The sequence below is a fragment of the Neomonachus schauinslandi genome, chromosome 10 (assembly GCF_002201575.2).
Source record: "Neomonachus schauinslandi chromosome 10, ASM220157v2, whole genome shotgun sequence".
In the NCBI taxonomy this organism is placed as follows: domain Eukaryota; kingdom Metazoa; phylum Chordata; class Mammalia; order Carnivora; family Phocidae; genus Neomonachus; species Neomonachus schauinslandi.
Window position 1 is genome coordinate 18,726,484 of NC_058412.1, and position 12,500 is coordinate 18,738,983.

At 38.0% G+C, this 12,500-nt stretch overlaps 1 protein-coding gene across 2 annotated transcripts in view; it reads right to left on the reverse strand.

Annotated features, from left to right (window-relative positions):
- Positions 1–12,500, reverse strand: part of ATAD2B (ATPase family AAA domain containing 2B) — a 157,057-nt gene that overhangs the window by 107,675 nt on the left and 36,882 nt on the right. For both annotated transcript variants that reach the window (XM_021697499.2, XM_044918700.1), the window contains 3 exons: positions 5,817–5,915; positions 3,777–3,888; positions 1,210–1,325 (listed from right to left, as the gene is read on the reverse strand). In XM_021697499.2, coding sequence (XP_021553174.1) covers positions 1,210–1,325; positions 3,777–3,888; positions 5,817–5,915 — 327 coding nt within the window. The remainder of the gene's footprint in view (positions 1–1,209; positions 1,326–3,776; positions 3,889–5,816; positions 5,916–12,500) is intronic.

A 12,500-nucleotide genomic window follows, 5' to 3' on the forward strand; every position in this document is an offset into this window, starting at 1 on the left:
TAAGCGACTGCCTTCGGCTCAGGTCATGATCCTGGAGTCCCTGGATCAAGTCCCACATCGGGCTCCCTGCTCGGCGGGGAGTCTGCTTCTCCCTCTGACCCTCCCCCCTCTCATGCTCTCTCTATCTCATTGTCTCTCTCAAATAAATAAATAAAATCTTTAAAAAAAAAAAAAATACTAGTAAAATATCAAAAAGAATAATACACACGTTATTGATATGGTGTCTAGAATATATTATAGAGTAAAACACAGTTATATAAAGGTATTACTGAATAATTTCATCTATATTAAATGTTTATATGTACTTATAAACAAAATATAAACTTAACATACGCATATATGTGTAAAATAAGCCTATAAAAAATATACAAAATTGTTCCTCCCTAAGGAGTAAGATTACCCTCTACTTACAACACTTTCTGCTTACCTCTCTCCAATTTGTTTCAGTTTCTCCCATAACTATACTACTTTAATGACTTTGAAAAAAGTAATAATTATTTTTAAAATCCAACTTATATCTATAAAAAACAAATAAATTGCTTTTATGATTTTAAAAAGCCACTATAGAATAAGCCACATTTTTAATCTACTGATTAATAGAACAGAGGATGACTTTTTAATAAGATTTAATAAGATTTTAATAATCTTGAAACAGATGGAAAATGAAAAGGAATATTTAGCAGTTTAAACCTAACAGTCTGTATGTACATCTTCAGAATATTTTATTCTGCCCAATTTCCTTTAACCTAACTTCTAGCCTTTTCTCAGCCTAGCCACCTCATGATCAAATGCAATTAATCTGATCATAAAAATAAATACCAAGCTTACCATTTCAAAACTACCCCATCATCAAGTCAAAGAAACACTTAATTGAAATTGTGTTTCCAAAGACTAAATAACATAAGGAATCCAACTCAATATTAGGAGGCCAAATTAAGGAAAATCCATTGGGCAATCCACTTGTATATTCAAGGCCTGCATAAAGATTTGTACCTTGTGCCTGACTCTTAAATGCGGAAATGTGAACTTCAAGAACACACTTAGTACCAAAGCCTTTCAACACTAAACAATAAAATTTCATTCCTAATTCTCATTGCTAGAACACATCAAATAAATACATACAAAATACTTATATTTATAATCATTTATTAACTGAAATTTGATAAATTAACAGTAGTAACAATAATAAACATCTAAAACATTACTTACCTTGGAGGCTGGATCTTAAATTTTTCAAAAATTTCTGGATAAAGAAGTGGGAATACCACCATTTCCTTTAGTGCATGAATATGATGGCTCAATCCACCTATGCTATCAAACCGCACCTTGGGAAGAAGGGGAAAAGTTTAATCTAAAATAATTTTAACTGCTTATAGAATTTTTGAAATTTATGAGATAGTCTTATGATTCACAAATACAGGCAAAGCAGGAACTGCTGAACATAAAGTTCAACAAACTTCACTTTTGAAATGTAGAAAAATAAACTTAGCAATAAAATTCAAGTTTACCTTTCAGTTCAGCTAAATAAAGCTACCATTCTTTAATCTCCTAATAACTAAGGACAAAATTAATGACCAATCTAACACTTTAATGGGTATCTATAGAAGATGGTAAGTTGTATTTACACTCTAATATTTTAAATGCCTTTCAAAATACCATCTATCACATACATTCTCAGCAAGCGCAATACTGTCCCCAAGGGAGCAAAAACTGATTTAGACGTAGGGTGAAAAACACCTTAGCTACTACAATGGTTTGTGACCCTCCAAAGCTGAACTTTACATAACCAAGTTTCTTCTTTATTTTTTGTAAAGATTTATTTATTTATTTGAGAGAGAGAAGAGAGAAAGTAAGTGGGGGGAGGGGCAGAGGGAGAGAATCTCAAGCAGACTTCTTGCTGCGCACAGAGCCTGACGTGGGGCTCGATCTCATGACTCATGAGATCATGACCTGATCAGAAATCTTGAGTTGGACACTTAACTGACTGAGCCACCCAGGCACCCCATACCTAAAAGAAAAAAGCACTTGATGGAAATATTGCCAAAATGTTAACAGTGATTGCCTCTCACTGCTGGATTAGGGCAGATTTCTTCCCCTATATCTTTATTGTATTACAGTCCTTGAAAATGTTTCACAATGAAATGTTACTATATAAAAAAATTTAAGTAATGTATAAAAATAAATGCAGAGTTTAAGTAACAAATGTTCTAAGAGAAACTGTATTTTCTTATATATGATACCAAATTTTAAAGAAATACTACTCTTATTGGAGGGAAGAGACATCTAAAATTAACTAGATTCAAGAGAGTAAGGTACTGGTAAACCAAATAAGCAAAGATCATTAGGTAAGGTCCTCTGAAGGGCACCTGGGTGGCTCAGTTGGTTAAGCTGCCAACTCTCGATTTTGGCGCAGGCCCTAATCTCAGGGTTATGTGATTGAGCCCCAACTCACCCCTGTCGGGTTCCACGCTCAGCACAGAGTCTGCTTGAGATTCTCTCTCCCTCTTCCCCTCCCCCTCCCCCCAGGTCATGCTCACTCGTGCTCTCTAAAATAAATAAAATAAATTAAAATAAATAAATAAAATAAAATCTAAAATACATAAATACATAAATTTTTTTTTAAAAGAGGTAAGGTCCTCTGAGAATGTGTATTCATAGATATGAGATTGTGAATTCAATATTCTAAATGAGGTCTTCAATTAAAATATTTTCCCCCTATGACTTCAGATTGGAGATAGCTAACATTTCATTTTGAAATATTACACAACTATATTTCCTGTTTCTTATATGAGAATCAATTAAATTATGTTGTACAGAAAGGCTTATGAGAACAAAGAAAAAAAATCAAATACAATCTTGGCTATGCAGTAACCTTCTTCCAAAATATTTCCCCCCAAAAGATTATACTAACAGTAAGACTCTACTATATCCTCTAAATCCTGTCTCACTTTTCATACTACATACCTTCCCTGGGTACTATAACCCATTTCCCATAGTGATCTCAACTATCTTTATATTGGGAACCCATATCTGAATTTCTAGATATTTCTCCTTAATGCCAAACCTAAATAACTAATTTCCTATAGGTACTTCCATTTGTGATGTGCCACTGACACCTAAACACGTCTACAACTAACTAAATCACCTTGACCCCTCAAAATATATTCTTCTTGTAATGTTCCCAACCTCAGAGAGTGGATCATGCCACCCAGTCACTTAAGTCAAAAACTTAGGTCATACATTCAATTTGTTTCTCTCATTCCCCAAAAGCAATAAATTCACCCAATTCATCAAACCTGAATTCTCTCCTGAATTCTGTCAAATCCACCTATTCCTTCCTTCCATCATTACCCTACCATGACCATTACTCTAGATTACTATGTTACAACTATGTCTAAACCAGTTTCCCTAATGCCAGCCTTGCTTCCCTCAAATTCATTAATTACATCATAAATAGAACAATGTAAATCTGATCATGAAATCTAAGCAGCTTCAACAATACCCCACTTAGTATCACGGTTTATGGGTCCTTGCCATATTTGTCAGCCTCATTTCCTACCCATTTTTTATTATATATGCCAGTAACACTGAAATGGGGGGGGGGGAACTTGAGTAAGCATCACATGGTACCATAGTGCTAGGTTTCAAATCATATGCATCAAAACACTAATAATGGTGATATCTGGGGTTTTATTTTTATTGTGTGTTGCTTTAGAAACAAGAAATAACATTTAAAAAAAAAAAGCTACTTCTAGAAAAACATTTACAAAACTTACTGATTTATCAATGTTCATTGGATCAACATCAGCCAAGCTTGCGCCCACTTTGACACGTTCTCGGAGAATACCACTAGCTAAATCTTCTGCTCTGAAGTTCATAGGTAAACATCTGAAATTCGTAAAAATGCAAGTAGAGAACATTAAAAGTTTTACATTTTCAATGTCAAAATAAGTGTAAGTCCCTGATACATTTTATCTTTCTCCTTTTTCTCAAAACCCAGAAAATAACAAGGATTTCATATTTTTGAAGTACTTTTCCTAAGTTCCCTTCAACTTTCAAAGCAAAAAATAAATGTATTCACTAGACAAAACAAACAAGATCACTAATCTATTTATTTGTCCAAAGAACCCAACCTATTCCAACTTAGAAAACAACACATTATATACAGCATTAAATGAACTCAAACTTTATTATAATATTTACATTTGTCCTCAGGTATTATGTGGGTATGTCTACATGATTAAAAAAATTTATTTCCCTTTAATTCAAAGGAAACCAATCCTAGATCACTTTTGATCTAACTAACCTTTATCTTTTATATAATTACCTTAAAATAGATCTTTAGCCACTTAAAATCTTACATTGTATTATTTAATTTTATTACCCCTAATATAATCTACTTCCTCTTTCAATCTTGGATAAACACCAAAAAAAATGACATAAACAGCCTCAAAAAAAAGTATAGTTTCTATAATGAATGTACTCTTCACTCACATTTCTGAATCCTTAACGTAACCTTAAGAGTTAGTCACCCAGGCACCCCTAAAAAATTTTAAAAAATAAACTTAGATTTTTTTTCTCTAACATTTTCTTTCCATCATCTACATGAGGAATTCTTTTCAGCATAAAATCTATACCAATCCAAACTGGTTTCCAAGACCCACTAACTGAAAATTTGGTATTTCTACAATAGATATATAATGCCAAATTATAGAAATACTTTGCTAAATGTAAATTTTCTAAATGTAATTTATCTCTACTAGTATAAATATAAGCTAGAAAATTAACTCAAATTTTAAAGAATAAATTATAATTTGGGATGCCTGGGTGACTCAGTCGTTAAGCATCTGCCTTCAGCTCAGGTCATGGTCCCAGGGTCCTGGGATCAAGCCCCGCATCGGGCTCCCTGCTCAGCGGGAAGCCTGCTTCTCCCTCTCCCACTACCCCTGCTTGTGTTCCCTCTCTTGCTGTGTCTCTCTGTCAAATAAATAAATAAAATCTTTAAAAAAAAAAAAAGAATAAATTATAATTTGACATTCTAATCACTTACTAGACAAAATACTGGTTCTCTCACCCAGTGAAAACTCCTGAGGTTTTAGTGAGCCATGTATTAGTCATTTACCCTAAGTAGGCAAAGACCACTAGATGGCACTCACTGAACCAAAACAAAACAAATTTTCCAATAAAATCCAAGGGCTCCTGAGATGATTCTATTAGAAACCATATCAGGGGCACCTGGATGGCTCAGTCAGTTAAGCGTCTGCCTTCAGCTCAGGTCATGATCTCAGGGTCCTGGGATCAAGCCCCGTGTTAGGCTCCCTGCTCAGCAAGGAGTCTGCTTCTTCCTCTCTTTCTGCCCCTCTCCCCCAACTCAGGCTCTTCCTCTCTCACACTCTCCCTCACATAATTAAATAAATAAAATCTTAAAAAAAAAAGAGAGAGAAACCAGATCTTACTCTGAGGGCTGTAATCACTGTAAGCACCTAAAATCAGCCTCACTAAATGGATTTGGATTAGAGGAGAGGTACCAAGGAAATACTACCATAGTTGCTGGCCTCTTCCCCTTGGCTCTTCCTCCTTTACATTCCTGCGTTCATTGAGTAGTTACACAGTAAATAATTCATGAGAAATTTCCCAAGGTTAGATTTCTATTCTAAGAATTACTAAGTAAAAACCAAGTCAGTGCATTACTCTAGTCTAAAATATGTATTGAATATCGCTGTTGGCAAAATGCTAGTGCAGATAAGAATTCCATTCAAAAAATAACTTGTTCTTCCTTTTTCTACAATGGATATAACAATAAAAAATTTACTAACCTATTTCTTGCTCTTGCCATACTTTTTGATTTCCTTCTTTCAAAGCGTTCTTCATCAGAAGAAGTTGTGTCACTACTATGAATGGCATGCTTCTTTCTCCTATTTAAAGAGAGTAAAACCCTTAAAATCATTATAGCAGCAAATGGTTTTAAAAAAATCACATTGTTGGGGCACCTGGCTGGCTCAGTCTGAAGAGCATGCAAGTCTTGATCTCAGGGTCATGAGTTTGAGCCCCATGTCGGGTACAGAGATTACTTAAATAAAAAATTTTTTATAAAGATTTTATTTATTTATTTGACAGAGAGAGAGAGACAGCGAGAGAGGGAACACAAGCAGGAGGAGTGGGAGAGGGAGAAGCAGGCTTCCCGCTGAGCAGGGAGCCCGATGTGATGCTTGATCCCAGGACCCTGGGATCATGACCTGAGCCGAAGCCAGACGCTTAAAGACTGAGCCACCCAAGTGCCCCCTTAAATAAAATATTAAAAATAAAAAAATAAAAAAACCAACATGGGGCACCTGGGTGATTCAGTCAGTTGAGCAGCCGACTTTCGGTTGGTTTCAGCTGGGGTCACGATCTCGGGGTCGTGGAACTGAGTCCCCCACCCCGATCTGGCTCTGCACTTGGTGCAAAGTCTGGTTGGGATCCTTACCCCTCCCTCTTCTTCCCCCTCTGCTCCTCCCCCTGCTCTCTTGCTCTCAAATAAATAAAATCTTTAAAAAAAAAAAAAAGGAAATTTAATCCTAACACCCAACTTAGCTCTACAGTGAAAAACACTGTCATTACTCATAGAAATGTAAAAGCTCTCAATTGGTTTTTGACTTTTAGGATTAACCTAACAAATTAATCAAGTAATACTTAGTGTCACAGAAAAAATATAAATGCTATCAGTCCAAATAATAGAAAACGAAAGAGAGGCACCCGGCTAGCTCAGTCAGTAGAGTGTGCAACTCTTGATCTGAGGGCTATGAGTTTGAGTCCCACGCTGGGTGTAGGGATTACTCATAAATATAATCTTAAAAAATTAAAATATAAAAGGAGGGGCGCCTGGGTGGCTCAGTCGTTAAGCGTCTGCCTTCGGCTCAGGTCATGATCCCGGGGTCCTGGGATCGAGCCCCGCTTAGGGCTCCCTGCTCTGCGGGAAGCCTGCTTCTCCCTCTCCCACAACCCCTGCTTGTGTTCCCTCTCTCACTGTGTCTCTCTCTGTCAAATAAATAAATAAAATCTTTAAAAAAAATAAATAAAATAAAATATAAGAGGGGCGCCTGGGTGGCTCAGTCATTAAGTGTCTGCCTTCAGCTCAGGTCATGATCCCAGGGTCCTCAGATGGAGTCCTGCGTCGGGCTCCCTGCTCCGCGGGAAGCCTGCTTCTCCCTCTGCCTGCCACTCCCCCTGCTGGTGCTCCCTCGCTCTCACAAATAAATAAAATCTTTAAAAAAATTTTAAAACAATTCTATATATTACTCAATGCTCATCAAGCTAAGTGTACTATTAATCCCCTTTACCTATTTCACCAATTCCCCCCACCCCCTCCCCTCTGGTAACAATCAGTTTGTTCTCTATAGTTAAGAGTCTGTTTTTTGATTTATCTCTTTTTTTTCTTCATTCATTTGTTTCTTAAATTCCATATAGTTCACTCTTTACTTTTAAGGTTAGGACACAAATATCCACTTCTCTCCATTCTACTCTTTTTATTTTTTATTTTATTTTTAAGATTTTTTTTTTAAATTTTATTTATTTATTTAAGAGAGAGAAGAGAGCAAGCATAAGCAGGGAGAGCAGGAGGCAGAGGGAAAGGGAGAAGCAGGCTCCTGGGCTGAGCAGAGAGCCTGACGCGGGGCTCGATCCCAGACCTGGGGAGCCTACTCCTCCCTCTCCCTCTGCTCCTCCCCCCACCACCTTCCCTCTTGTGCTCTCTCTCACTATCTCAAATAAATAAAACCTTAAAAACAAAACGAAACAACCTTCAGCTAATACTCTACTTACTGGAGAAATAGTGAACGTTTCCCCAAAAATCAGGCATGATACAAAGATACCCACTCTCACAACTTCTATTCACCACTGTACAGAGGATCCTGGCCATTACAATAGGAAAGAAATAAAACTCAGAGATTGAAACTGTCTCTACTTGCAGATGATATGGTTCATATAGAAAATACTCAGTAATCTACAAAACAACTACCAGAACTAATAAAATTTGCCAAGGTCACAGGATACAAAGTTAATAGACAAAATACTTCTATTTTTAAATCTTAGTAGCAAACAATTAGAAAGTAGTTTTTCTACAGGATATTTTTTTAAGTTTTTATTTATTCATTTAACTAATCTCTACACCCAAGGTAAGGCTTGAACTCACAACCCCAAAATCAAGAGTCACATACTCTTCTGACTGGGTCAGCCAGGCACCCCTAGAAAGGAATTTTTTTTTAATTTTTTTTTTTTACAGATTTTATTTATTTATTTGCCAGAGAGAGAGAGAGCAGAAGCAGGGGGAGTGGCAGGCAGAGGGAGAAGCAGACTCCCTGCTGAGCAAGGAGCCCGATGCAGGACTCGATCCCAGGACCCTGGGATAACCTGAGCCGAAGGCAGACACTTAACCACTTAAGCCACCCAGGCATCCCGAAAGTAGTTTTTAAAAGCAATTCCACTGAAGCATAAAACATAAAATACTTAAAAATAAATTTAAAAGACATGAAAAACCTCTATACTGTAAACTACAAATCATTGCTGAGAGAAATTTCCAAAGACTTAAATAAATGAAATGATATAACATGCTCATGGATTGACAGACTAAATATTATTACAGTATTGATTCTCCCCATATTGACCTACAGTTTCAATATAATCCAAACAAAATCCCAGCAGGCTTTTACTGTAGGAATTAACAGGGGTGCCTGGCGGGCTAAGTCAGAGGAGTGCTGGACTCTTGACCTCTGGTTGGGAGTTCGAATCCCACACTGCATGCAGAGATTACTAGAGGGGAACCTGGGCACCTCAGTAGGTTAAGCATCGGACTCTTGATTTTGGCTCAGCTCATGATCTCAGGGTTGTAAGATCGAGTACTGCATGGGGCTCATGCTGAGCGTGGAACCTGCTTAAGATTCTCTCTTCCTCTGCCCCTCCCCCCCACTCACGTGCACACCCATGTGCATGCCCTCTCTCTAAAAAAAATAATAAATTTTGGGGGCACCTGGGTGGCTCACTTGTTAAGCATCTGCATTCAGCTCAGGTCATGATCCCAGTGTCCTGGGATCAAGCCCCGCATCGGGCTTCCTGCTCAGCGGGGAGCCTGCTTCTCCCTCTCCCTCTGCCTACTGCTCCCCCTGCTTGTGCTCTCTCTCTCTGTGTCAAGTAAATAGATAAAACCTTTAAAATTATTTTTTTTTAAAAGAGAGAAAGAAATTAACTAACTAGCTGATTATAACATTTAAATGAAAATGCAAAGGACCTAAAATATCCAAAGTAGGGGCGCCTGGTGCTGTTGGTTAAGCGTCTGCCTTCAGCTCAAGTCATGATCCCAAGGTCCTGGGATGGAGCCACTGTGTCCGTGTCCCACTCCCTGCTCAGCGGGGAGCCTGCTTCTCCCTCTACCCTGCCCTTCCCCCCTGCTTGTGTGCTGTCTCTCTCTGTCAAATAAATAAATAAAATCTTTAAAAATAAATAAAATATCCAAAGTAATCTTTAAAAAGACTAAAGTTAGAGGACTTACAGTACCTGCTTTCAAGATGTACTATAAAGCTACAGTAATCAAGACAGTGTGGTAATGCTTGATCAGTAGCACAAAATCCAGAACTAGATCTGGACTATATATAGGAAATTAGGTTTTTGACAGAAGTATCAAGCCAATTCAGTGAGTCAGCTTTTTCATCAACAAGTGATGTTGAAGATATTGTATATTCATGTACAAAAAAAAGAACCACAACATTTATCTCCCATAATACACAAAAAGCTAAAACTATAAAACTTCTCATAAAATACACAGGATAAAAATCTTTGCAACTGTATGGTGAAAGAAGGTTTAAAAAACACAAACTATAAAAGAAAAATGGATATTCTGATCTTCATAAAAATCTGAAACAACCAATAAGAGATGGATAGTAGATAGTAGGAGTCAGGTCTCTCAATGTCTGAAAGTTGCAAGATAAACAAGAAAGGTTAGAATAAACTCTGTGATCGTGGATTAGAGTGGCCGACTTCAGTAAAAACTCATGTTTAGCTTAATACAGATAAAGATGGATAAAGAAACAATTATAAATGTGTCTATATACATAGGTTAGTGTACATACATAGATTACCTAGCTATCTACAAGAGGGCCTTATAGCTACAAAAATACACAGTGTTTAGATACCGGCTTCTAAATATTATTCTCCAATAAAAGAAAACAGGGATCCTTAGTGAGATGGCTTATCCTAGAGCCGGGGGGCAGAATGTATATGATGAGCCTGGCGCATGTTGTAATGACAGAAAATAAAGTACTCAAAAAACAAAAGGATTTTTGTTTGTAAAAGGGACACAGGAGAAAAACCTGAATTTCCAATGGCTAAACCAGGTACAATTTGAGCAACAAAATAACACAATATTTCATTATAACCCAAAGTATAAATATGCATGCATCCATACTGATATAAATGACTGAATAAATATTTTTAATGGGAGAATGCCAATGTCTTACAAAAGAATTTTAAGTAATATAGGTAGATACTCCCCTCTCTAGGAGATGGAGCTTAATTCCCAAACCACTACCTTTCCTTGAAGGTGTGCGAGACTTAGTGATTTCTTTATATAAAAAATAGACTATGGAAATGGAAAAACAGTACCTTTACAGTGGAGAAACATGGCAAACACGACTCTAACCAAGTGATAAAGGTTAACATTATCAGTGATGTCATGTGGATATAATTTTCCCCTTGATATGATACAACAAGAAGGACCCTTTTCCCCCTAGGTGATCTTTCCAAAAATCCCTAACCCCAGTCTCATCTAGAGAAAAACACAATTAGACGGATTGGAGGACATTCCACAAGATACAGGGACAGGTGGGACGCCTGGCTGGCTCCGTCAGTTGAGCGTCTGCCTTCAGCTCAGGTCATGCATGATCCCAGGGTCCGGGGATCAAGTCCCGCAACGGGCTCCTTGCTCAGCAGGGAGCCTGTTTCTCCCTCTGCCTGCCACTCCCCCTGCTTGTGCTCTCTCTTTGACAAATAAATAAATAAAATCTTAAAAAAAAGCTACACGGACAGGATTCTTCAAGATTATCAAGATCATGAAAAACAAGGAAGACAAAAAACTGACAGACCAGAGGAGACTGTGGAGACATGACAACTACATGTAATATGGTGGTACCCTGAACTGTATTATTCAGCAGAAAAGGAACATTAATGAAAAAACTATTAAGGGTCACCTGGGTGGCTCAGTCGTTAAGCGTCTGCCTTTGACTCGGGTCATGATCCCAGGGTCCTGGGTTCAAGCCCCACATCCGGCTCCCTGCTCAGCGGGAAGCCTGCTTCTCCCTCTACCACTCCCCCTGCTTGTGTTCCCTCTCTCGCTGTGTCTCTCTCTCGCAAATAAATAAAATCTTTAGGGCGCCTGGGTGGCTCAGTTGGTTGGGCGACTGCCTTCGGCTCAGGTCATGATCCTGGAGTCCCGGGATCGAGTCCCACATCGGGCTCCCTGCTCGGCGGGGAGTCTGCTTCTCCCTGTGACCCTCCCCCCTCTCATGCTCTCTGTCTCTCATTCTCTCTCTCTCAAATAAATAAATAAAATCTTTAAAAAAATAAAATAAAATAAATCTTTAAAAATAAAAAAATAATAAAATAAAATAAAAAACTATTAAAATCCAAGTAAACCTTGGAGGTTGGTGAGTAATTATGTACCAATATCAGTTTTTAGTTTTAACAAACATGCCACAACATGTTAACAATGACAAAAATTGGGTAAGAGATATGAGGGAACTCTATACTATTTTTGCAACTTTTCTGCAAAGCTAAAATTGTTCCAAAATTAAAAATTCATTTAAAGAAATTTTTAAACATTTGCTCTTCAAAACACATCATTATGAGAACAAATGGCCAAGTCAAACGATAGAGGACACACTTGTAATACATACACATGACAAAAAGAATTATGTTTAGAATATATTTTAAAACCCTTAAAACTTGGGGCGCCTGGGTGGCTCAGTCATTAAGCATCTGCCTCCAGCTCAGGTCATGATCCCAGAGTCCTGGGATCAAGCCCCGCATCGGGCTCCCTGCTCAGCGGGGAGCCTGCTTCTCCCTCTCCCACTCCCCCTGCTTCTGTTCCCTCTCTCGCTGTGTCTCTCTCTGTCAAATAAATAAATAAATAACCTCTTAAAACTCAGTAAGAAGGCAAACAACTTGATTTTAAGATGGGCAAAAGATTTAAACAGAAGTCTTTACAAAGAAGATATAACAATGGCCAATAAGGGGTGCCTAGTGGCTCAGTCAGTTAAGCATCTGCCTTCAGCTCAGGTCACGATTTCGGGGTCCTGGGATGGAGCCCTGAGTCAGGCTCCCTGCTCAGCAGGTAGTCTGCTTCTCCCTCTCACTCTGCGTACCCCCCACTCATGCACACACACTCTCTCTCAGTCTCCTTTTTTAAAAATGGCGGGGGGCAAAAGGGGAAAAAATAGTAAAGACTAACTGAACCAGTGTTTCAAGGGAAAGCA